Here is a 24,178-nt window from a genome sequence, read left to right as displayed (position 1 = left end):
ATACTATTCAACAAGATTTTTTTTTTGTTCATTAAAATATTACTTAAGAATATTAGATAACATGTTTAAAACAACCTATTAATTCATATATGTTTAATGTTTTACATGGAGCAACAACAAAGGAAAAGATCAATGTGGTTTTAAGAAAAGAAAAATTATAGAACATGTAAATGATAATGAATTGGTTCTTAGCCCATCTCGAGTGGTGTTGGAGGTTAATGGAAGGGGTAGTTTTTTTTACAAAACTGTGAGGGATATAATAGAATGAACATATATATGTACTTTCCACTTACAATACAAAAAGCAATCCAATGATTCCAAGAACCAAATTATATCTAAACTACATGAAATGTTTCCATAGCAATGGTCAATGGGACCTGTCAAACTGACAATAGCAAAAACGTACAACACCAACAAAAAAATCATTCAAAAGGTAATATTCCCAATTAAAATGATTTTCTAAAATTATATGTATGTATTACTACAAACCATTTATTTGTTAGTATCATATTTGTTATATTTAGTTTTCATATATCAGTATAAAAATAGTTTATTACTTTTTTTAGGAAGATTATGAAAATCCCAAAGGATCAATCAGCTGATATGCGAAACATGCCAGTAGGAATGTTCGAAAAAGTGTACAAGGAGATGGTCAAAGAAACAAACATAATTGCATCAGAGGAGGAGCTACTCAACAATAAGGTGCTTCAAATGTATGTAATCGTGATTGAGTTTGTACACATAAAAAAATAATTTAGCATTAAATATTATTTTCAAGTATTTTCTTGCAGAAGAGAAAACAAAATAGAACTCATTCAACACATAAACAAGACGACAAGGAAGAAAAGGGTTTATACCAAAGTTTGTGAGTAATTGTTAATATTTACTTATAATATAATAACTCAAGGTTTCATTTTTGTATATTTTAAGTTGTTTTACAACAACAATCCTTGAATTTTTTAATATGATAATATCTAATTAATTATTATTATTTTTTTTAATATGATAATATCTAATTAATTATTAAAACATTAAAATATAATATTTTCTCAAAAATGGATTTAAAGTATTCGATATAATTTTTCACTTACCTTGAAATAATTGACATAAATATTTTATAGCTGTTAGCTTTAAATAAATATATATTTTTTTCCCGAGGAAAAATCGTAACTTTCCATTAATTTGAAAAATTACATGTAGTAAATGCCCGTGGCATATGCATTCTGCTGGCTATAGCCTTCAAGTAGTAATAAAAAATAAAGTATGGCCGAAACCATTTGAAAAAGAGATAGTTCTATATATATATATTACCGCGCAGGGTATGTATACTGATAAATCTTATAACATAAACATGGCAATAGTTGTGCTATAAACTGCTAATAATAAACAAAAATAAATTAGGGCATGTCCGCCCTAGGATATGCCCTACCGATGTAGGGATGGTGATAGTATTGATATAGTTCTTCACTAATTTGTTCCTGTATCAACCACAGGCCTCTGGGATGTGTCGTAGCCTCCTTGGATAATTTGTCAGCAGCCGAGTTACGTTCCCTGTAAATATGTTGACAGGTAACAGAGTTAAACTGTGCTTTGAAGATCTGAATTTCATCCAATATGTTTATGAGTGAATGTGCATGGCATGAATTAATGTTATTGAACCAATTTATGATGATTTTGGAGTCACCAAAGATCTGTAATTTATTGCATGAATGTGCCAGTGCAAAATGCAAAAGATGCCTGAGGGAGATCAGTTCAACAAAATTGTTTGTTCCCACTCCCAACCCCATTTGTATTTTGTAGTGGTGGTGTTCAGATAGATGGAGTAAAATCCCCCCTCCACACCCCTGTGATATAGAGTAATCAATCAATTCAGGGGATACTATTCGGTTTACAGGAGAGTGATCCTCGTCCGGTAGTTCATGGAAGGCAACAATGATTTTTGCAGTGATATGATGCCATCTAGCCTCTTTCCCCTTGAAGATAATCCCATTTCTTACCAGCCAGATTGACCAGCAGACGAGGAGAGGTAGACAATGTGTTTTTGTGTCGCTGCTCGCAGCTCGCCAGAGATCCCATGCTTCAGATGCAGTTTGGCCCTACTATCTGATAGGTTTGGAGAGCATATCTAAGACATGTATCCACAGCTGAGCATTCATCAGGCAATGTAGGAACAGATGATCGTTGGTTTCCTCAGCATGTTTACATAGCACACACCAATTCGGGCCATAATAGGATCGATGCATAAGATTATCTCCCGTTGGAGTCTTGTTCCGGATCACATTCCACATGAATAATTTCGTTCTTGGTGACGCTTTGAGCTTCCAAATCTTCCCCACCAGTCCACAAGTGCTGGTGGTCTGTGCGCAGAGTGGATGATGGGGTAACCAACTTTTGGGGAGTATAAGCCATGATCAGTCAGAGTCCAGATGAGTTCGTCTATACCTTCTTTGATACGGACATGGGATTCAGTCAGGGCATTGACATAAACTTCCCAGTCCCGCTGCCAATGTTTAGGGATATCTAATTATATCGCTGATAACCAAGCTTGCTAAAAAATGGAGTTGTTCTCCAAATCAGCCACCTGTGCAATTACCTTGATATTCCTCTGATTGAGAAACAAGATGAGGTCAGGGGGTAAACAATACATATTCCCACCTCCCGTCCAGGGGTCTATACCTATACAGACCAAAGTGCCATCATTGATTCACCAAGCTAGCCCATCTTTGATAGTATGCAAGGTGTGTAAAATTGCTCTCCAGACCATTGATATCCCAGTTCGTGACTAGGATGGTAGTCGAATCCAATCCATGAGATGATGTGGCCATATATATTTATGATAAGAAACTTTAGTCCAAAGGTTTTTCAATGTGATCATGACTCATCCCATCTTGGCAGCAAGAGCATGTGCGAAGGCAGATAAGTCCTTCAGTCCCCATCCACCCCATTTCTTGGGTAGAGCAATGTGCTTCCAGCCCACCTAGGAAAATGGTTTGCCCTCCTTATACCCATTCCAAAGGAATCTGCAACAAATCTTCTGTATTCAGGAAAGGATTCCCTTAGGGATCCAAGCCAGTGACATCCAGTAGACTGGTGTATCCTCCAAGACAGATTTGATGAGGACTAACCGACCAACTCTGGAGAGGAACATGTGGTTCTAGTTTTGTAAACGTTTTTCAATTTTAACCACGAGCCAGATCCAGTCAACAATCCTGTAGCAATGAGGCTTGATCCAGAATCCCAGATATTTGAGGCCATCCTCCAGATGATGGCTCTAAAAAGGAAATTTCTGTTGAGCAAACCTTGCTTCTTGAGGGGATGCATTGGAGAGAGTAATGGTAGATTTTGTGTGGTTTGCTTCCATACCAGTAGCCGAGGCGAAGAGTGTGAGTATTTCATAGAAGGTAGAGGTGTCCTTTATGCTTCCATTGAGGAAGATGAGCACATCATCTATGAAGAGCAGATGAGTAAGGAAGCATTGGTCAGATATTTTGAGCCCCTGTAGTCGCCCATCCCATTTGGCAGATGCAATGAGTCTTCTAAGGCCTTCCATGACGATAAAAAAGAGGAGCGGAGAGAGTGGGCATCCTTGCCGAAGTCCTCTCTCAGCATGAAAGAAATGTGATGCTGAGCCATTTATGAGAACACTGAAGGAGGTCGAGGTGATCCAACACATAATCCAATCGATGAAGGGGGGGGGGAAGCCAATATGTGTAAGAATCATCTTAATGTATAGCCAACTGACCCGATCAAATGCTTTATCAAGGTCAATCTTGAGGATGGCCCCTTTTAGCTTTTTAGTTTTCAGGGACTAAAGGGCTTCTTGCGCAAAGCCAATAGCCTCATGGATTTGTTTGTTTTGGAGGAAAGCGAATTGCTCAGGGGATACGTGACAGGATATAATGGGTTTGAGGTGATTGGCTATGATCTTGTAGAGGCAATTACAAAGTGATATGGGCTGAAAGTCATTGAAAGATGAAGGGCAGTCAGATTTCGAGATAAGTGCAATGAAGGTGGTATTGATGACCTCATACATACGCCCTAATGTCCTGCATTCATCCACCACCCTGAGTAGGTCCTGTCCAATGGTCTCATAAAAGGCAAGGTAAAATTCAATAGTCCAGCCATCCAGCCCTGGACTTTTATCTTTTTTAAACCATTTCAAGGTGCTTTCCAGTTCCACCAGAGAGATAGGGGAATTGAGCTCCTCAGCCTCATCTAGGTCAGCAAATCTGGGGAAATTACCTGCAATCCGAACAATTTCAGCTAGAGAGGCACCTGGAGGGGCCTTGCAAAGATTTCAGAAGTGAGAATTTCCAAGATGGGATAGCTGGTTAAAGGAGGTTGCCATGCCCCCATCCTCCATGGGCATATTCCAAATAGTATTGCTGACTTTTCTTCCCTTAGCAAAATTTTGAAAGAATTTTGTGTTCTCATCTCCTGCTTTTAACCAAACAGCTCGACTCCAGAGGCACCAGGTTTCTTCCCTCTCCCTTAGGATCTTTGACCGTTGTTCTTCCAACTCAATGAGGTGGGACTTAGCCTCTACCGAAGTGAAACCCTGACCCTGTTCATCCAGTAGAGTGGCCAAAGTTTGTTCAATAGTTCTGAGGGTTTGTTCATCCCGTTCTCTTTTTTCCTTAGCCCATAAAATGGATAGTCTCTTAATATCAGTGAGATTGGCATAGAATCCTTCTGCCAAGGTTCTCCCCGAGGATGGTGGGTTTGATAACCAGAAGCCGGTGACCAGTTGAGTATATGAGGGGTCCAATAACCAGGTAGAGTTAAATTTAAATGGTGCCCTTGGTTTCTGAGAGGGGCCAGTGATCTCCATGAAAATGGGGGAGTGGTCTGATATACCTCCAGAACCAACCCATTATCTGTATAGGGATAGTCTGTGCAGCAGGGAATCCTTGATGAGGAAGCGGTCCAGACGCCTGGCAAGGGCAGCCTCCCCAATTCTGCGGTTTTGTCGGGTAGGTTGTGGCTTTACCATAGGAATGTCTGTCAAATGATGTTGTTCAAGTAACTGCTCCATAACATCCGAAAGAGGATCCACCTGAGCATTTGACCCCCATGATTCCCCAAATCCAATGGAGAAGTTCAGGTCGCCGCCCAAAATGATATTATCAGAATTTGTAACGGAGAGATTTAAGAGATGGTTCCAGAAGACCTCTCTATTGTGACAAGGACCATATACATTAACAATCCGGAGATCCATGCCCAAGTTCGAGGAAAAAATATCCATTTTGATGAAACCAACACCACCCCAAGAGGCCTTGAGGTGAATAGTGCAGGGGTTAAAACCCAGGGCTAGTCCACCCGATCGACCCATGACATCAAGGGACTGGAAGGTCCATTCCAGTTTCAGAGATTGGAGCATGCGAGAAATATGATCAACCAACCCCAGGGTTTCTTGCAGGAAAATAATGTCTACAGGCTCAGATTCGAAAAGTCATATGAGGGCTAGCTTTTTGGGAGAGCTTGCCAGACCCCGACAATTAAAAGAGAGCCACTTCATGGGGGGATTTTGGAAGGGTATTCAGTGCTCTAAGTACCCGATCAAGAGATGATTGTCTGCTCGAAGCCACTTCAGCCCCGACTAATAGGATGGCCTTTGATAGATGGGATTTATGCCCTCTAGTGGATTTGGGAGCACATGAGGGAGAGGCCAGTCCCAACCCAGAGGAATCAGAGTAGACAGAAGGGTGGGGGAAACGGGGACGGAGGTTGTAAGGGTGCGGGGGACCAGGGAAGGATGATGAAGAATCAACAGTAGAGGAATGATCCATGGGAGGGAAGGAGGGAGGAGTAGTCGAGAGGACCGGAAGGTGTGAGACGAGGGGACAGGGGATGGGGAGTGAGGAGAAGTCCTGAACCGATGCAGATGTAGTATGAAAATGCAATGCATAACAAGTAAGAGTAGATGCAAAAACAGAGTTAGGGTGAGGAGGAGTACCTGAGGTTCGAGCAGCCTCGGCAACAGCCTTGATCTAGTCATCGACGGGGAGGGAGGGCGAAGAGCACTCGAAGTAGGCAACTGAGTCAATGCTCCCTTCCTTGTCATCGGTGAAGTAACCAGAGGAGTCTGCCTAGGTGCAGTTGCAGATGCCCTAGCTACAACACCCTCTGCTTCCTTAGTAGTATTCGTGTCCTTCCGAACCAAGGGGCATTCCTTGTAGAGGTGCCCTACCTTGTGGCATTTGCGGCATCTGAATGGTACACCTTCATAGTTCAAGATTTGAATCCTAGTGAAATTCTTCCATTGCAGGGTGATTTTTTCCTCTAATCCTTCTCTAGTATCAAGATGGACCAAAATGCGCGCCAGAGACCGGTTGCCAGATTTGATATAAGATATGTCATAGTCCAAGTAGGTGCCAAGTGCATTCCCAATACGAACAAAAACGTCCTCGGACCAGTAATGTAAAGGGAGCCCAGGCAGCCTAACCCATAACGGTCCTGCACCGATCTATTCCCTCTCAGGGTCGAAAAGCGAGCTCCAGCGCTTAAGCATGACCAGAGCCATTTCAATGTGCCAGTATCTGGCAAGTGCCCAGTTGGTATAATCCTCCTGCAGAAAGTGGAGTGCAAACCATCCTCGAACCAAAGTTTGCACCTCAGGGAGATCCTTGAAGATATTTCCCCATATCTCCTTGACCCAGAGTCTGAGCCACTCAGCTGAATATGCTTGGCCCTGAACCCTACCAATGAGTACCTTACCAACCGTGTCGACAACTTCCCCCATGTTCAACCCTTCCCCAAATTTGAGGGTCAGGTCCTTACTAGAGGCCTTCACACACTTGATTTTCCTCTTACCCGATCGAGGCTTAGTCGGATGATCCTGCAGGGGGTTTGGGGTGCCCTGGTGCTCCTGTTGAGAGTGTTGCGCAGTGTGTTGGACTTTTATGATAGGGGTATCAAAACAACCAGATGGGATGGAAGAAGGGATTGTTGCTGCTACAGAGTTGGAAGGAGCGGTTGGCTTAGGCAGGGTGTGTCCAGGCGCAAAGTTGTTACCAACCGAGGAGGGGAGCACGAAAGGCGGCGGGTGCGACAAACCCCTTGAAGGCGAGGGCTCAAATGGAGGGGAGGACAATGAGCAAGCAGTAAGCAGGTGTAGAGTCGTTGGCGAGAGCGGAGGGCAATCGAGCTCCGGGGAATCAATGGAGAGGGCGGCGAAGGGGAGGCCAGAGGAAGATGGCCCGGGGAGGGTGACGGCGGGAGGTGAAACGAAAAGGAGCGGATTAGACTATTCCAGGTGACCAGTAGACGAGAAAGTCGTCATAGGGTTAGGGCTTCACCAGATAGGGGCATAGGGGTTAGGGTCGGCGGAGTAGTCCACCTCTTCTAACTCCATGTCCAACATATTGCAGCAGTCTCGGCGAAAGCGATAGACAACGGTGACAACAGTGATGACAGAGGGCAGCCAACCGTTGACCAATAAATATATATTATTTTAACAATTTAATTAATTAATATAATATTTATTTAGTCCTAACGGCTAGTTTCTAAACAAATATATAATATTTTAATTATTTTATATTTATTTTAATAATTATATTTATTTTTTCCTAACAGCTAGTTTTTTAACCAAATATATTTTATTATTTTTATATATTTTACTTACCTTAGTAACTAATTTAACTAATTTACCAACGGCTAGTTTTCAACAGTTAATTCTGGGCAATGATGCATCCATACTATTTATTCCTTGAGATCGATTGATTCTTCACCTTGTCCTGAGGATGGACCACATTAGTTGGTTCAAAACGTCGCCAAATTCTGATTATGTGATTAATCGGAAAGACATCTATTCCACACTATGGATCACAAAAGTCTTAGATCTAATCCTTGAATATATTCAAATAGGTGCTAACATACAAAGAAGAGTCATCGGAAGAATTGATTGACATTGGGTTAAATATGGGTTTTGAGTATATGTTGGCATATAAAAAATTAATTGTGGAATTTGTAAGCAATCATGTTGTTTTACTTCTTTGACTTTATAATTAATAGAATAAAAAAATCCTTTATATTAAATCTATGATTTATAATGGAGTATAAAACATGCAGGAAACAAAGTATGGAACTAAGCCAACAAAAGACTTATTGCAACAAGACATGAGACTTGGTTTTGATACCATGTGTATAGTTCATGAGTCACTTCTTGCTATGGTACATTGCTATTCGATTTACATTGATGTATATTATTTATTTCAATTTTCATCATTCTCACCAATGTAGACACACTCATTACATTTTATTTTTATGTTTGCAAATTGAACATGATCAAGAAGATGAAAACAATTAATGCAATCAACAAAACATTCGTCCAAATAACCCAAGTCGTGGAAGTAGCTCGAACACTGACAACAGTTCCAACGAAGAATGATGAGCTATTTGAATATCAATGCAAGCTGTTGTATTTTTTGAAATAATTATCTGTGAAAATGAGACATTTTGTTTAATGTAATGGACATAGTGTCCCAATTGAAAGACAAGGGATTACCAATAACTATCCCATTTTGTATGACAAAGAGTCTCTTATTGATATATACTAAAATACATTTTAATTTATTCTATTGTGTTATCCAATGTTGTTGTGAAATGTTACACCATTGATTAAATATATGGATGATTAAATATTATAATGAAGAGATGCAAAATATGATGATATAAAAAATTAATCCAAACATCATATACAAATGCACTAATCAAAATTTAATTTATATAAATATTGTTATAAGATATATGTCGATTTTGCAATGAATAATGAATTAAAAAAATCATAATAATTGCATTGTCACAAGTCGATGTTTCTAAAAAAGAGAAAGTCTCATATAAAATACCAGTGCATCTATAACATAAACACACATCGGTGCGTTATTTTATCTAAAAGCAGTGTTACTTCAAGATTTTTTGCATGGCCAGTGCCTTTTCTAAAAACTACAACATCGGGGCGTTATATTCTTCAAGCACCGATGTTGTTTGCATTTAATGCCCTGGTGCACTATAATTCTTAAAGCACCAGTGCTTTCATAGAATAATAACCCAGTGCTACAAAATATCATTTCCAGCCCCAGTGCATCATTCAAATTAATAACACTGGTACTTTTATATGAGTAGCACACCAATGCTTTTATGCAAATCATAAACATCGGAGTTGCGAATTTAAATCAAAGTACCAAGTCTGCAATATTTTTTTGCCTGCCTTGTTGTTGTTCTTGAAAAGAACATTCCGGGGAATTTTGTTAATGTATACGCACTAAGGTTGTATACATTTTAGACACTAGTATTCTTTGCATTCAACGCCTCAGGGCTTTTGGTTATGTATGAAACCCCAGTGCTTTTATTTATTTAACCCACCTGTGCTATTGTTTCCATGAAGCGCACCGCTAAAACCTGCCACCCATATTTTTCAGTTGTGACGAAGTTCCATTATCATCTCCTCTAAAACATCTACTACCGCAAACAAATGTTGTAGCAAAGTTTTTTTTGACAATTTTTGCCAGTTTTATAACATTAAAAACCTTCTTTATAACCTCCGCTAGAAGGTATTTTCCTTATAGTGTCCTTGTGGACATCTATTTGCAAGATGACCCTTTTGGTCACAAAGCCAACAAGATATTGATTGCCATGCTTGTTGTTTAGTTGTTTGTAAATGGATATCCTCAAGAGCATAATAATGGTTCTTTTGTATTTTTCTATATCTTCCTTTTTTTGAGGATATTTCTTTGAGAAGTAGGGCTTGTTTGTATACCTTTTCCTCTGAGGATTCTTTTATCCTTCTTCTTTCTTCCTATGGGATAATCAATCATCAATCCATATTTCTCACAAATAGCTTTACTATTTGAAAGTCTAGACTTTTTTGAATGGACTTGCTTACTTTCATGTTTGTACACAAGCCAACCAAGGCATTAGTAATGATATAATAAATTTCACCCCAGGTATATGATTCATCGGGAAACTTAAAGACTTCCCTGTGCTTTGAGATATTTTATGAACTTTATTGGAATAATTGCCACGTATAGTTGCTTCCATAGCAAATTTTTGCTATCTTTTACTTCAAAGGTCCTTTGTGTCCATTCTCTGTGAAAATCATCATAATGTGACATCTTTTTGCATTTCATATTCATTAATATGAGTGCATGCTTTCCGTGCCACACCAATGTTCTAGAATCATGGAAGTGACAAATCCTATCATATTGCTCACAGAATCACCATTTTCATGGTGGATGACATCCCCACTATCATCCTTTAAAGTTTCTTTCTCCATTTTGTCTATTAAAGTTGAAGAAGATTCACTTTCCCACCATCTGGATAGTGTTCTTGTAAAACATTGTATTATACATTCTCATGCTTCTATTTATGTTTTTTCCTTTCATGCACATAATCTTATAAGAATCAAACATTTTGTCCAAAACCTTCTTTATTTGGCCAATAAATCGACCATTAATATTCCATTTCGGATACCAATCTTCAACAAAACTCAATATCTGGTAGTTTCCTTTCCCATAGAGATCAAGGGCAGGTGGTCTGGCCAGATTCGAAGGCAATGGTTCTTTGGCTGGGAGAACATGAGTTTGTGTTACAAGTGCGTGTTCTCTCCCTTTTTCTTCCTTGTGAGGATTTCTCTTGAAGGCTGCAAGGAAGGTCCCTTTTCAAATTCTTCTTTAGGGAAAAGGAAGAGAAATCTTTTTGTGCCTTTTTGAGCAATAGCGGTAATATTGGTAACTGGATGACTGAAAAGGTAAGGAATAGGGATATTTATTTCTTGTTTCTTAATGGTGATACTTTGTTGGATAACTTCAGTTTTTGTCTTAATTTCTTCAAGAATTTTCCCCATGGCTTGGAATGCCATACTCAATCCGTCTATCATTTCTTCATTGTTGGTTTTATTCTTTTGGTCTATTCGTGAAGTTATCATTTTATCTCTTTTGTTTTCTCCTTGATTTCAGAAATAGAATAATTGAAGTCATTTAATGAAGAAACTATAGAGTTATGTTTGTACAACATCTATATGCCTTTTTCGGGCATAATCATTTGTTACAAAAACATGTACTACCATTCCTTTGAGGGAAATGTTTGTCCAGTTAATTTGCTCACTAATAGTTTGCAGTCTACCCTCGGTATTAGTTAATGTCTGGTCCTCTTTTAGGACTAGGGGAATGGCTCATAATTGCTTATTTTCTTCTTCTAGGACAATCTCTTTTAAGGGAGGAAATGTGGATCTTGATTCAATCTTGCTACCATTTAGGCTTTTCCATTTGTGTCTCAGGCTGTAAACTGTTGTTTCCAGTTTTTTGGCTTTTTATCCTTCCACCATTTGAATGCTTTGAATTTTCTTTTTCTATTCATAGAAGGAGATCCAACAATATTTTTCTTGCATATAATTATGCCATTGTTCTATCAGAAGTCTCTTTCATCATTCGAGACTGCAATATTGAATTCTATAACTTTTGGATGAGCAAACAAATCCCAATTGATCATTCTTATCATCCAATTTCTATCTACTTTCCACTTATAACAACCTTTCATTAATGTAAGGAATTTATGTATCTTAGGCAAGGCTACCCACTAGCCAAACAAGCAAGGCCTAACCCCAAGGGTGTCAAGGAGATTTGACCCTGTGACCTCCCAATTGGCGAGGTACTTAGCAACGAGAACTTGACCAACTAAGCTAACCCTTGGGGCTGATAATAGTGTCTATATATTATACAAAGTAATTAAAAGATTAAATTTTTATTGTTATAACATTTCAAGTATCATTATTTTACATTTTGACCCTTTTATTAAGGGTTAATTTTGAATGGAGCAAATATTTGTTGGAATTGCATGTTTAATTATTCCATGTATTCAAGGAATTTTCAAGGGGTTGAATCTATTAATGCATTCAAAAATGCAATTTAAAAAATGAATATATATATATATATATATATATATATATAGAGAGAGAGAGAGAGAGAGAGAGAGAGAGAGAGAGAGATTCATCTTAATCATCATCTATAAAGTCCCTAGAGGGATGCAATCTTTGGAGGTGCAAATTTTTTTAAGTTTTGCACTATAAAAAAGTTTGCACTTCAAGAGATTTGATCCCTCGCGACTCTTGTAAGATCCGTGGTTAAAATGGATCAACACTAATTTGCTTCCATTTCTTAGGGCAAACAATACAACTTTATTACATAGTTTAATGTGCGTTTGTGTGTATATATATATATATATATATGACGTTTTTACATATTAATATAAAATATATTTAATAATTTTATTGATATAATTTAGTATATTTTATTAAGTGAATTGAATTTATAAAACATTTCTCAACAACATATAAAATAATAATTTATAATTATTGTTTTTTTTTGAGCTAGGTTGAGCTTAGGCCAAGGTCAATCCCAATATTAAATGGAAGAACAATATGCAATTATTAACCTCTCAAACTATTCTTCTTCACATATTTACTATATATTAATAATTAAAAAAATCATGTTTTTTTGTTTGTTTGTTTGTTTTTTTTTTTTTTTTACAGAAACGGGTAGAGGATATATTAGAAACTTGGCCTTAATGCCAAAGAGCGGATTACAAAAGGTGAGTCTAAATCCAGAAGTGCCGAACAGCCTTGCAAGACCGTGACAATTATGTTTAGCTCACATCTCTTTTTTGCTGCTACTATGCGGTCAATTTCAGAGATTTTCCCAAGCTTTTGGATACAAACAAACTGATTTAATAGAAGGCAATAAAACATGACAAATTTCTAAATTAAGGAATTGGCTCCCATATTTCCTATCCGCCTCTGAGCAGGGCACCAACCGTAAGAAGGGCTGCTTTGTTAGCTTCAGTGTCCGCCTCCTTATTATTGGCTCTCAACACATGATAGAAATTCAAGTTCTGGAAAGAGTCTCCAAGGTCTGAAATTCTGTGAATCAGCCTTGCTAGCCTTAGGTCCATTGGCTTAGAATGGGTCACCATAGTGTTAATAATAACCTGAGAGTCTCCAATAACATTAGCCTCCCTGATGTTCAACACTTTCAGAATCTTGAGTCCTTGAAAAAGAGCCAAAGCCTCAGCTTGAATGCTGGAAGCAATGCCCAAACCCCAGGCAAAACTGTGGATCCTAAAACCAGCTGGATTCAATATAACTCCTCCAGCACCAGCTCTTCCAGGATTGCCCTTTGCAGCCCCATCAAAAAATAGAGAGTGCCTCTGTTGGTTTGCCATCCATCCCTGGAACTCTTTTGCTGTAGCCCTTATTTGCCAAACTTTTGGGAGGGAGATACTCTTTGCCAATTTTTGGAACTGTAGATCGAGAGAAGATCCCCAATTTTTATCTTGTTGGGTGAGATATAAATCATCTTTATGGTCTCTCAGGCACTCTGCTGGTATTTAATTTTAAGTACCACTAGTTTGACATCCTGTTCGCTATTTCTGAAAATCCTTTTGTTTTGCTCAAGCCAAATATGCCAGCAGGTAATTTTAGGGAGAATAAACCAAGCAGCTCTAATAATTTTGTTTTTTGGAGGAGGACTAGGGTACCTTTGCAGCCATTTGACAAAAAAATTAGCAGTGGAGGAAGGCAACACGAAGTTGGAACTCAAAGTTTCCAGCAGCTTGGTCCAGATCTGCAATGTAAAGGAACATTCAAGCATCAAATGAGAAACGCTTTCCTGATTTACCTTGCAAAGTCTGCACCTTGAAGGGCCGTGGAAGCCACGCTTCTGAAGATTATCATCTGTCAAGATTTTGGAATGGCATAATAGCCAATTGAAGAAATCGATTTTTGGCAGTGAGGGATAATGCCATATCCCTTTCCATGGCTCTGGGTTCGTGGCCACATGGGGGCGCTCACAGAGCTTGGCGTACCCCCGAGCAACGGAATAACCATGAGCCTCCACACCCCAACCTCTTGAATCCTTGCTACGCATCCGCGTTGGAGCCAATCCGTGAAGCTTGGAGAGTAGTTCCTCGCGTTCCATAGACAAATTTGGGGGCATTTCAAGTTTCCAGCCAGCCCAGCGTGAATCCTGCCAAACTAAGATATCCCACAGGGAGTGCAATCCAACATCATTCATCCAACTGCGCAACGTTTGAAGAGAGTGACAGTCTCCCAACAAGTCATTCTTCATAATTCTGTCTGACCAAAGGTTGATCCTTTTTCCATTGCCTGGGACCCAGTACATATGAGTATTTATGAGCAGACAGGCTTTGGTACAAAGCTTCTAGAAGGGCATATTCAGGAGCGACAGAGGATGGTCTAGACAGCAGGAGCGCTTGCCATTAAAGTATTTTTTCCAAAGAGCTAGATGTGCCTAGCCAGGGTTAGGAGCAATAATTCTCCAGATGAGCTTAACTCCCATAGCGATATTTTGATATCCAAGATTTTTGAAGTTCAAACCTCCTTCCAAGAGCGGTTTGGAGATGGATTCCCAGCTGAAAAACAAAATCTTTTTCTCATTTTGCTTGCCCCCCTTCCAAAAAAATTTCCGAATGATCTCCTCCATTTTTCTGAGAATGCCAGAGGGAGCTAGAAGAACTAAAAATTGATATAAGGGAAGACTGTTAAGGACTGATTTAATAAGGGCAGACTTACCAGCAATGTTGAGCCAGGAAAAGCCCTAGGCAAGCAACTTGTTTTTGAATTTCTCCAATTGGGGGAGCCAATCTCTGCTGAAGGCTCTTTTAAGAAATACAGGAAGGCCAAGGTACTTGAAGGAAGTCCATTTTGAGGAGGCTGCGAAACCAAAGGTTCTGGAAATGGAGTTGAGTAAGCTAGAAGTGGTGTTCCAGCAATAGATATGGCATTTGCCATTGTTAAGGCTGCTTCCCGAGATCATATAAAACTCGTCCAAGACTCCTTTAAATCTGGAGGCTATAAGCACAGAGGTAGCTCCCAATAACAAGGTGTCATCCACAAAGAGGGCATGATTAATGTTTTTAACTCCTCTTGCTATACAAAGCCCAACAATTTCCTGGTCCATCATTTTTTTTCCAAATAGAAGCTGAGGACAGAGGCTTGAAGAACGAATAGAAGGGGTGAGAGAGGGCACCCCTGCCTGAGCCCTCTCGTGGCTTTGAAAAAGTTAGCAGCTCTGCCGTTTACTAAAGGAGCAATCCAAGGCTCCGAAATGCAGGCCCGAATCCAATTTATAAATTTCTCCCCAAATCCAAATTTGTGTAAGACTTTCAGCATAAAACTATGCTTGACTCTATCAAAAGCATTTGCTAAATCGAGCTTGACAACCATACCTTTTTCATTGCGACTCAGACTTGAGTGGATTGCCTCTTGGACCATAATGAAATTGTCCACTATCTGTCTCCCTTGAATGAATCCTCCTTGGCTTTCCGGAATGACTTTGGGGAGGATGAGCTTAAGTCTATTAGCGATGACTTTAGTAATCAGTTTGTAACCAATATTACATAGCGAAATTGGTCGAAACCTGTTGAAGGTGTTGGCTCCTTTCTCTTTGGGGATGAGAGCAAGAAAAGCAGAGTTTGTGCTGCCTTCGATTTTCTGGTAAGCTTGGGACTTAATAACCATTTTGTATAGATCTTTTTCCATAATCGGCCAGCAAGATTAGAGGAATCTGGCTGTAAATCCATCTGGCCCAGGGGCTTTGTCTGGGTCCATGGTGAAGAGGGCATCCTTGACTTCATTCTTGGTGACTTTAGCTTCAAGAAGGTGATTCATTTCAACAGTAATCAAGGAGGGAACCACGTCAATCATATCAGAGATTTGGTCCAGATTTATATCTTCACTATACAGGCTTTTAAAGTGAAGGGAGGCAGCTTTTTTGATGCTTGCATTGTCTTTGTGAGTAATAGTGCCATCTTTGATTTCGGAAATGGAATTGGTACATTTCCTTGCCTAAGCTTGTTTATGGAAGAAGGAAGAGTTCCTGTCCCCTACTTTAAGCCAAAGGCTGCGTGACTTAAGTCTCCAGTACTCTTCTTCTGCTAGACAAGCCTTGTGATAGTTTTGCTGGAGCTGGGCTTCTTTGTCTAGAATATCTTTAGTTATGTCAGCTGTTTCAGCTTGGAGATGATGATTTTCCAGAATGCGTTGGAGATTTTTTCTTTCATTTGCTGGATTGGGTAGAGTTTTGGCCCAGCTTTTTAAAGCCCTTTTCACTCTTCTGAGCTTCTCCTCCCAGACAAAAAAGGGGGAGCCTTTGACTGGCTGCATCCAGATGCCCTTAACTAATTGCATGAAGTCCGATTCCTTAGCCCAGAGTGGGCTAAATCTGAAGGGAATTGGACCTAGGTCAAGCTGAAACACCAGTTCCAGCTTGATGGGTTTATGATCAGAAGTGTTGCATGGGAGAATATGAACTCTAGCCTCTAATCCAAGTAGAAGAAAAGAGCTTTGAAGTAAGAATCTATCCAATCTGGCAGCAATGTGGCCAGGGCCAATTCTTTTATTAGTCCAAGTGTACTTACCAGAGATTGGCTTGATGTCTAGCAGGTCCCAGTCCTGCATAAGGTCCTCTGCCCATTCCCTTGCTGGATCTCGAACAATGCTGCCTCCTCTCTTGTCTGCTGATAAGAGGGTGAGGTTAAGATCTCTTGCTATGATGGTATTCTCAAGATTAACGAGATCTGCTTGGGTTCTAATGGAGTCCCAACAAGCCTTTTTTTCCACAGCGTTCACAAGGATGTACACATTGAAGAGACTGATGATCTCTTTTGAATCTAAGTGCTGCAATTTTAAAAACAGCCAGTGAGTATTGAGGGTCTCAGAAATGACTGAGAATTTGCTAGCATTCCAAAGAGTGCCCAACCCACCGGAAGCCCCTCGGGCTGAGATTGCTTTCGCCTCACATTTGTTCCAGAGTTTCTTACTTGCCTGAAGGAAGACAGAGTCTTCCAGTTTGGTCTCCTGGATGAGAAGTATGTCAGGAGCTTCTATTCTTATTAAACTTCTGATGGCTTCTTCTTTGATTCTGCTCCCCATACCTCTACAGTTCCAGGAGACTATCTTCATCATTTGTATTTCTGGTTGGCTCCCTTGGAGCCTTGGGGCTAGTTTCTCGTCGTCTTTGCTTTTGATGCTAGTAGCTTCTCAAGGGTTGGCTGGCTGCCTTGGAGCTTATCCTTGAAATTTTCCTGCTCTCTTTTTTCTCGATCTGATTTACGACCTCTTGTGGATCTCCTTATCGAAGCTTGGGATTCTCCTATTTCCCCTTCTTCCTCCGAGCAATCCAATTCATGCTCATCTTCCTTTACTTCGATAGAGTTTCCTTTGGAGCTCTTAGCAAGTGCCATATCTATTGCTGGAACACCACTTCCAGCTTGCTCAACTCCATTTCCAGAACCTTTGGGGGTACCTTTAGAGGGTGGGGTTGATTTTTGATTTTCTGGTTCCTGAGTTTCCTCTATTTGCGAGCTTAGAGGAGCGAATTGATTTTCTTGATCCATTCTAGGAGGGGGTTGCTGAGGAGGGGCCTGAGGACCTCTTCCGTTTGGACCAACCTACTTTTGGATTTTCCTGGCGCGCTTGACCTGGTTCCAACCTTATTCTTTACCCTTTTCTGGTTCCACATTGGTTGGGCATCCTCTGGCGAAGTGACCGTAGACATGACATTTTCGGCATTTGAAAGGCAACTGCTCGTAGTCCAGCTTCTGCAAATGGGTCCAGTTTCCTACTTTGATTTTGATGGCTTCCGGGAGACCCACCTCTAGGTCTACTTCTACACAGATACGGGCACAGTCGTATTGATCTTTGTTGTTTGCCCTATCTATGAATTTCCCAAGGGCGTTTCCGATGTGTTTCAGCGAGTCCTAGTTCCAGCAATGAACTGGGAGATTAGGGAGTCTGACCCATACAGGGATAGCCGTGGGAACATCTACTGCAGGGTCGAAATCCGGCGTCCATCTGTTGAGGTACAAGCCCTGGGGGCCCATGAAATAGGGGCCATTCTGAAAGATCAGGTCCTTGTCATCCTTTGAGGTGAATTCGAAGAGGAAGAACCCTCGTCCTAAGAAGTAAGAGGTGATGCTGCTCTTGATCAGAGGAGCCCAGTTCTTGTTAACCCAGGTCTCAGTGGTCTTAGGAGAAGGCCATAGACCGGTGAACTGGCCAACAAGAGCCTGCTCAGCCAAGGAGAGGGCGACTTGAATCGGGGTCTCAGGCAGCAGGGAGATTTCAGGAATGTCTTCCAGCCTCTTGACAAACTTGGTTGCTTCATTCTTTTTCTTCTGCGGCAAGCTGACCAAGCGCCGAGAGAAGGCTTCGACTGATGAAGGCCCTGCTTGGGGCGAGCTCAGGACCTCCATGAGGGCGAGCCCGGCTTACTAGTCCCTCCCAGCAGTAGATGAGTGCTCTGAATTGCAGGAACTCAAGAAAGAGCATAGAAAAGGAGGGCAGAGGGCCCAAAGCCACAGGCCGTAGAGCAGTAAGGGCGCAGAGGCGCCAAAGCGTAGCTAGGGTTTCATGGCAGCGCTCCAGAGCTCAACGATCGCATCAAAAAATCTAATTAAAAAAATCATGTTATTTAGATATACATTAATAATTAAAGAATTTATATTAAATAATGCAGTTTTTAACCTTTTAAATTTTCTATTTAGATATATATTATAGCATAATCTACTCAACAAAAGGAACTTGATCTTGATAAACTTAAGAGAAATTGAATCCACATCTATTTACAATACATTAATAATTAAAGAAATCATGTTATTTATATATACATTAATAATTAAATTTTTTATATTATATAATGCAGTTTTTAACCTTTTAAATTTTCTATTTAGATATATATTATAGCCTAACCTACTCAACACAAGGGACTTGATCTTGATAAACTTAAGATAAATTGAATCCACTTCTCATGACAAAGAGCCAAAAACTTAGTGGGGCACTTCAACTAACTATACCACCCATCACAACTATTTAAATAACTCATATTATGTAATTCATTTTTTTTTTTACTTGATAAAGAAAAAAATTGTTTATGTTTTATTAATTTGATAAATTTAAATTAATTAATCTAATTTTATTAAATCCTTATTATATATATATATATATATATATATATATATATATATTTTGTAAGTTTAGCAGAACTACATCTTCATCATGTCCAATATATCATCCTGATCGGGTTGGGAATTGAACCAATGACTTTACATCAAAGAGTGTATTAACAAAACCCCTGTAACTTCACATCAAAGAATGTCTTAACAAAATACCATGATCACTCTCTATCTAAAACCTTATAAATTATAATAATATATTTTTTAAATTTTGATTTTTTTAACTCTTCTATTTTTTTAAAATAAAAATAAAAATAATAGCAAACCTTATAAATTATAATAATATATTTTTTAAATTTTGATTTTTTTAACTCTTCTATTTTTTTAAAATAAAAATAAAAATAATACACTTGCTATTATTACAATGAAGAGAGAAAAACCAAAAAACAACATGTGTCATTTATGTGATAGGTAAAAGGAAAAAACGAAAGATGCTTTTAATTTGGATTTCCCGAATTCTTTCCTCGAGAGGTTTTAAAAAAGAAAAAACACCTCAACATGTACTCAAAATGATAGAGAATTAAAAAAATATTAACAATGATAAATAGTTAAAAAATAAAACAAAAACAAATGAATAAATAGGGCTGGATTGCAGATGAAAGGGTCGGAGATATCATATGTGCTTACTGGAAAATGATTAACTTACATAAACCATTAATATACTGCGTTAAATGATGGTTTAGATGAAGCAATATCATTCTCGGTATATATGAATGACAGTGCTGTAGAAAAAGTAACCACGAGTTTTCATGTTACCTTATTTCCATTGGAAAGGATTAACATTTAGATAATCAGTTTCTCTCTGGACACGGAAAAACAGAATAGAAGATGGCTTTATCCACTTACGTTTTGCATCTCCCTCAGGTGACCAATGCTCGGCTTGCAGCAGCAAACACCTCTAGGATTGCTTGCTCTTCTTTTGCTGGATTCAAGGTAGTTCTCAAACCTTTTGATTTAGCATATATCTCTAGTGTTCTGGGCATCTCTGATATCTGTAGTGGTTTTTTGGGTTATAAATAAAAACAAACTAGAGTTTTGGGCATTTTGCATTTTATGAGTGAAAATCAATTCCTGCTTTTTGGGTTGTGGGCATTTTCTTAGATTTGGCTGCTCTGCCTATACTTGGTCTCTTAAATTTGTTTGGTAGTTGGGCTAAAAAGAACTTCATTGGTCACTTCACTCCATTATGATTGAGTTTATGAGGCCGTGAGTTTCGCTAATTCACACTCATGATATTAGGGCATTAATGCTGTTGTGCTCTGCAAGTGTTTTGGTTCTAGGTTGAACTCTTGACCGCTGATTGGGAAAGCACCTCTTGAAGCTCTTGACGTTTACCCTTGTTACTAGGGAGCCTAACAAAAAAAATGCAGGAGTACTAGAACGGTCAAGTCACGGAAGGCGAAAGGCGTGTGCTCAGAGAACTTTACTCAACAATTGACAATAGCTCAAACGGCATCATGGTTATCCCAATTGGGGAATTCCACTCATTTTCATTAGGTTCGCGAACATTAAAATCTCAACAGAGACAATCGGATCATTATAGCATCCAGGGTACCGACCAAGGGCAATGCCTGGGATGAGCTTAATCAATCAGACAGAGGCCACCATGGAAAAATTTAAGACTCAGTTTAACCAAAAAGGAATGTTCTATGTTCTTTACTTATAATATCGAGGTGTTGAGAAAATAATTAATATGAGTGAAATATACCAAAGGATGAAGATTAAAATCATATTTACTAGTGACATTATTTCCCAAGAAGAAATGATGTAAGCTTCACTTTTGGCTAAGACTGATCTCATTATTATATTTAGGTTTGGTTGATGCTGGCCTAGTCAACGTAGGCCCATAACCCCTCTTGGGAAAAGCGCCTTACTACATGAATTATGTATATATACACCAACTCTTATTTTGTATTATTCATATCAGGAGATCATTCTTTGATTCTTTCTGAAAGAGATCTTGTACTCGGCTATTTTCTCTCGCTCTAGTGCAATTATTCTTGGGTAACTTCTCTCTCTAGAGTTGCTCTCTTAGTGCTGGTTTAGCATTCATTTTCTTGCAGAATCAGGGTTTTCTGTTGCTTCCATTCAATCCTCACTCTCTTGTTAATTTCTGCATGGTCTGGTATCAAAGTGGGTGTGAATCTCCCCCACTCAATTACATTGCTGGTTGTAGTGTTTTTTTGGTTCGGAATACGCTGGTGCTTTTGTGACTAGACTTTGCATCCATAAGGGTGCCTAATTGTTGGCTTTTGGGGTTACTCCAAAAATGTTTTCACCTTGCTAGGAGAGTGCTATGTCTCATAACCCCTTGGCAATACTTCATGGACATATGGATGGCATATTTTGGGTGGATGTTTGACCTTGGTTTGTGTGTTGGCATGGTGCCCTGACATGGGAGGTTGTTACTCCTTTTGTCATGTTGACTAACCTATTGGGTGCACATAATGGGGGAGTTGGTTGTTTGATTAGTGGAGGTGCCTGCTGGGGAGGAGTGTTGGGTACTTAACTGGTGGAGCTTGGGACTAATGTTTTTAGAACCAGGACCATCATCGAATTGGTTGATCCCAAAATTGTGAACTGGATCGGAATCTGAAAAAGCCAAGACCAAAAAACCCAGTCAGCCAAAAATACATAAATTATTCAAATTTTGTGAAAAAAACATATATATTCACATGCATCCATATGAATCCAAACCATTATACACAAATATGCAAGTTTCTAGTGTTTATAGCAAGTAAGGATGCATATAATCAAAATGACCGTGAGTTCAATTCATCTATGAATAAAAAATACATCAACAAAGATGGCCTCTAGAGCCCGAAGAAAATCATGCTACAACAAATAACAACACAACATAAAAAACCCACCTATATTGGGATCCTCATCATTAATTCCACCCTCTAAGCATTAAAATAAGATAGAAAAACTTAACCTGTCGAATGAGTGATTTTGCTTGAGTGAAGGGTATGCTTTTACTAGGGTCATGACAAAGGAATTCAACAATCAATGCCACCATCATCAAGGTACATAGAGGGGTTAGTGCTATTTATAAAATGCTAGTTCCATACCCTTATACATGATAGAATCCAATGGAAACATTGCAATCTTGCCAATCTTGAAACCATGAAAATTGTTAAGTCTGTTGATTTTTTTTTGCCAAGTTGTGTGAGTTATGAGATGACTGTACGCTTAACTTTTGGCTTGAGAAACCGCGACCTAGGGGCATCTAAGCCGTCAAAATCACCCGGGGATTGCACTTGGCCTGGGCCACAACAACCTTTAACATAGTTGGATTTTTGCCCACGGAGTTTCGAACCAGTGACCTTCACATCATGGAGTGCTTTAATAATACACCCCATCACCGTCTATTATATGCCTTGTGGGCAAGTCTGTTGAATTTTGAATGGGATCGAAAATTCTACTTTCTCCATATGAAATCCAATGAGGTTGGAACGAGTCTAAAACATCTTGAAACAATTAATGATAATGTTAAAAATTCAAGTAAACTTTAACAATTTAATATTACCATTAATTATTAAGGTGAGTGCAATGGAGGGGGAAGGGTGTATTTAAATAACATTAGTAGGGATCTAGGGTAAGATATTATGCTTGCAAATAAGTTAATTTGTTGTTTTTAAAATTAGGTTTATCCCTAGCTACACGGTGCAACACTGTATAGAACTTGTCGATTTGATACCAAATCGACCTAAAATGGTCCAGAGCACTAATTCAGATTGATTTTGCCTCCAAACTGGTTGAACTGGTGGGTTCCATTGTTGAATTTTGTACAACTAAGGGAGAAATTTCCCTAGGAAAACACTCTATGAGTTAACCCCTTTCACCTTGAAACGAATTATTTCTCAAGTGCAAATTATTTTTATAAGTGCAAAAGTAATTTTAAAATTGTTTTATAAAGGTATTTTCACAGGTGCAAAATAAAATCACTTAAGTGATCTAATTCAACATGTGCAAAAATGAATCATGCCAGGAGCTTCCAAAATTCTAACTCGAGTTAGGGATTTTGTCACAGAGATTCCTATATATTGAAGAGAAGCCTTCATTTGCAAATCATTGAGTTCTCTCTCTCTTGCTTTGGTGATCTACCTCTTGCATTGGTGATCAATCCCTCGCATCAGTAGTTTATCTCTCTTATTTTTAGCAGATTTATTGCAGATTTGCAGATCTCTGATTATCAGTGGCAAGTCTCTTATCATCATTGACAAATCTCTTATTATCAGTGGTAGATCTCTTATCATCATTGGTAGATCTCTTATTATCAGTGGAAGATCTTTGATTATCAGTGGTAGATCTTTGATTATCAGTCGCAGATCTCTTATCATCATTGGCAGATCTCTGATTATTAGTGGCAGATCTCTGATTATCAGTGGTAGATCTCTTGTCATCATTGGTGATCTCTTTCGCATTGGTGATAAAGCCCTTGCATTAGTATTTTATCTCTCTCACTGTTAGCAGATTTATTGGAAGCCTGTTATTTCGTTTCATCATTGGCAGATCTAGTGGAGATTTCTCTCTCGCATTTCTGGAGATTTCTTTCTTGCATTATTGTTTGGCAGATTTCATATTATTGGCAAGATCTCTATCTTGTATTATCATTGGTGGCAGATCTCCCTTGTATCAATTTTTGTAGATCTCGTATTACGAGTCTCATCCTCTCGCCCCTGGAGCATATTTACTTATTATTTGTGGTCAAATCGTCTTATTGTGAAGGCTTATTTGTCATTTGTTGGCAGACCTATTGTAGATCTCCTATTTGCACTTGTAATCTTTGCTGAAGGATTGAAGGATCTGTTATTCTACATTTGTGATCATATCTCACACTTCAGAAGATCTGTCCTAGTTTGAAAAGGGGTAATGTTGCTATCATTGAGAAAAGGGTTTTGTACTCTGCTTATGTATCTCTGTTGAACATTTGATGAAGATCTAATAGAAGAATATTCTTAAAGGGTTTTCCCCCACAGTGGGGTTTCTCCCTGGTCTTGGACCAAATCTGTTGTCTTACTGTTCATTGACTTTCTTCTATATGGTTATTGATTACTGTCTGCACTTAAAGGTTGAAGATCTAAGATATTTAATTTCAAAATTGCAAAATTTAACATGGTATCAGATCTGTGGTGATTTGTGAAGATAA

General features: G+C 39.0%; 1 protein-coding gene across 1 annotated transcript in view; it reads left to right on the top strand.

Moving 5' to 3' along the window:
• Window positions 1-19,643: 19,643 nt before the first annotated feature.
• LOC149241809 (uncharacterized) overlaps window positions 19,644-24,178 on the top strand; it is an 86,785-nt gene continuing 82,250 nt past the window's right edge. Inside the window, exon 1 of the mRNA XM_089374054.1 lies at window positions 19,644-19,959. Within this exon, the coding sequence (XP_089230180.1) occupies window positions 19,855-19,959 (105 nt within the window). The 5' untranslated portion in view covers window positions 19,644-19,854. The remainder of the gene's footprint in view (window positions 19,960-24,178) is intronic.

Source organism: Pinus tabuliformis, chromosome 8, assembly GCF_031772625.1.
Source record: "Pinus tabuliformis cultivar Carrire ecotype Pingquan chromosome 8, CPIR1, whole genome shotgun sequence".
Taxonomy (NCBI): domain Eukaryota; kingdom Viridiplantae; phylum Streptophyta; class Pinopsida; order Pinales; family Pinaceae; genus Pinus; species Pinus tabuliformis.
This window is presented reverse-complemented; position numbering and strand designations above follow the sequence as displayed.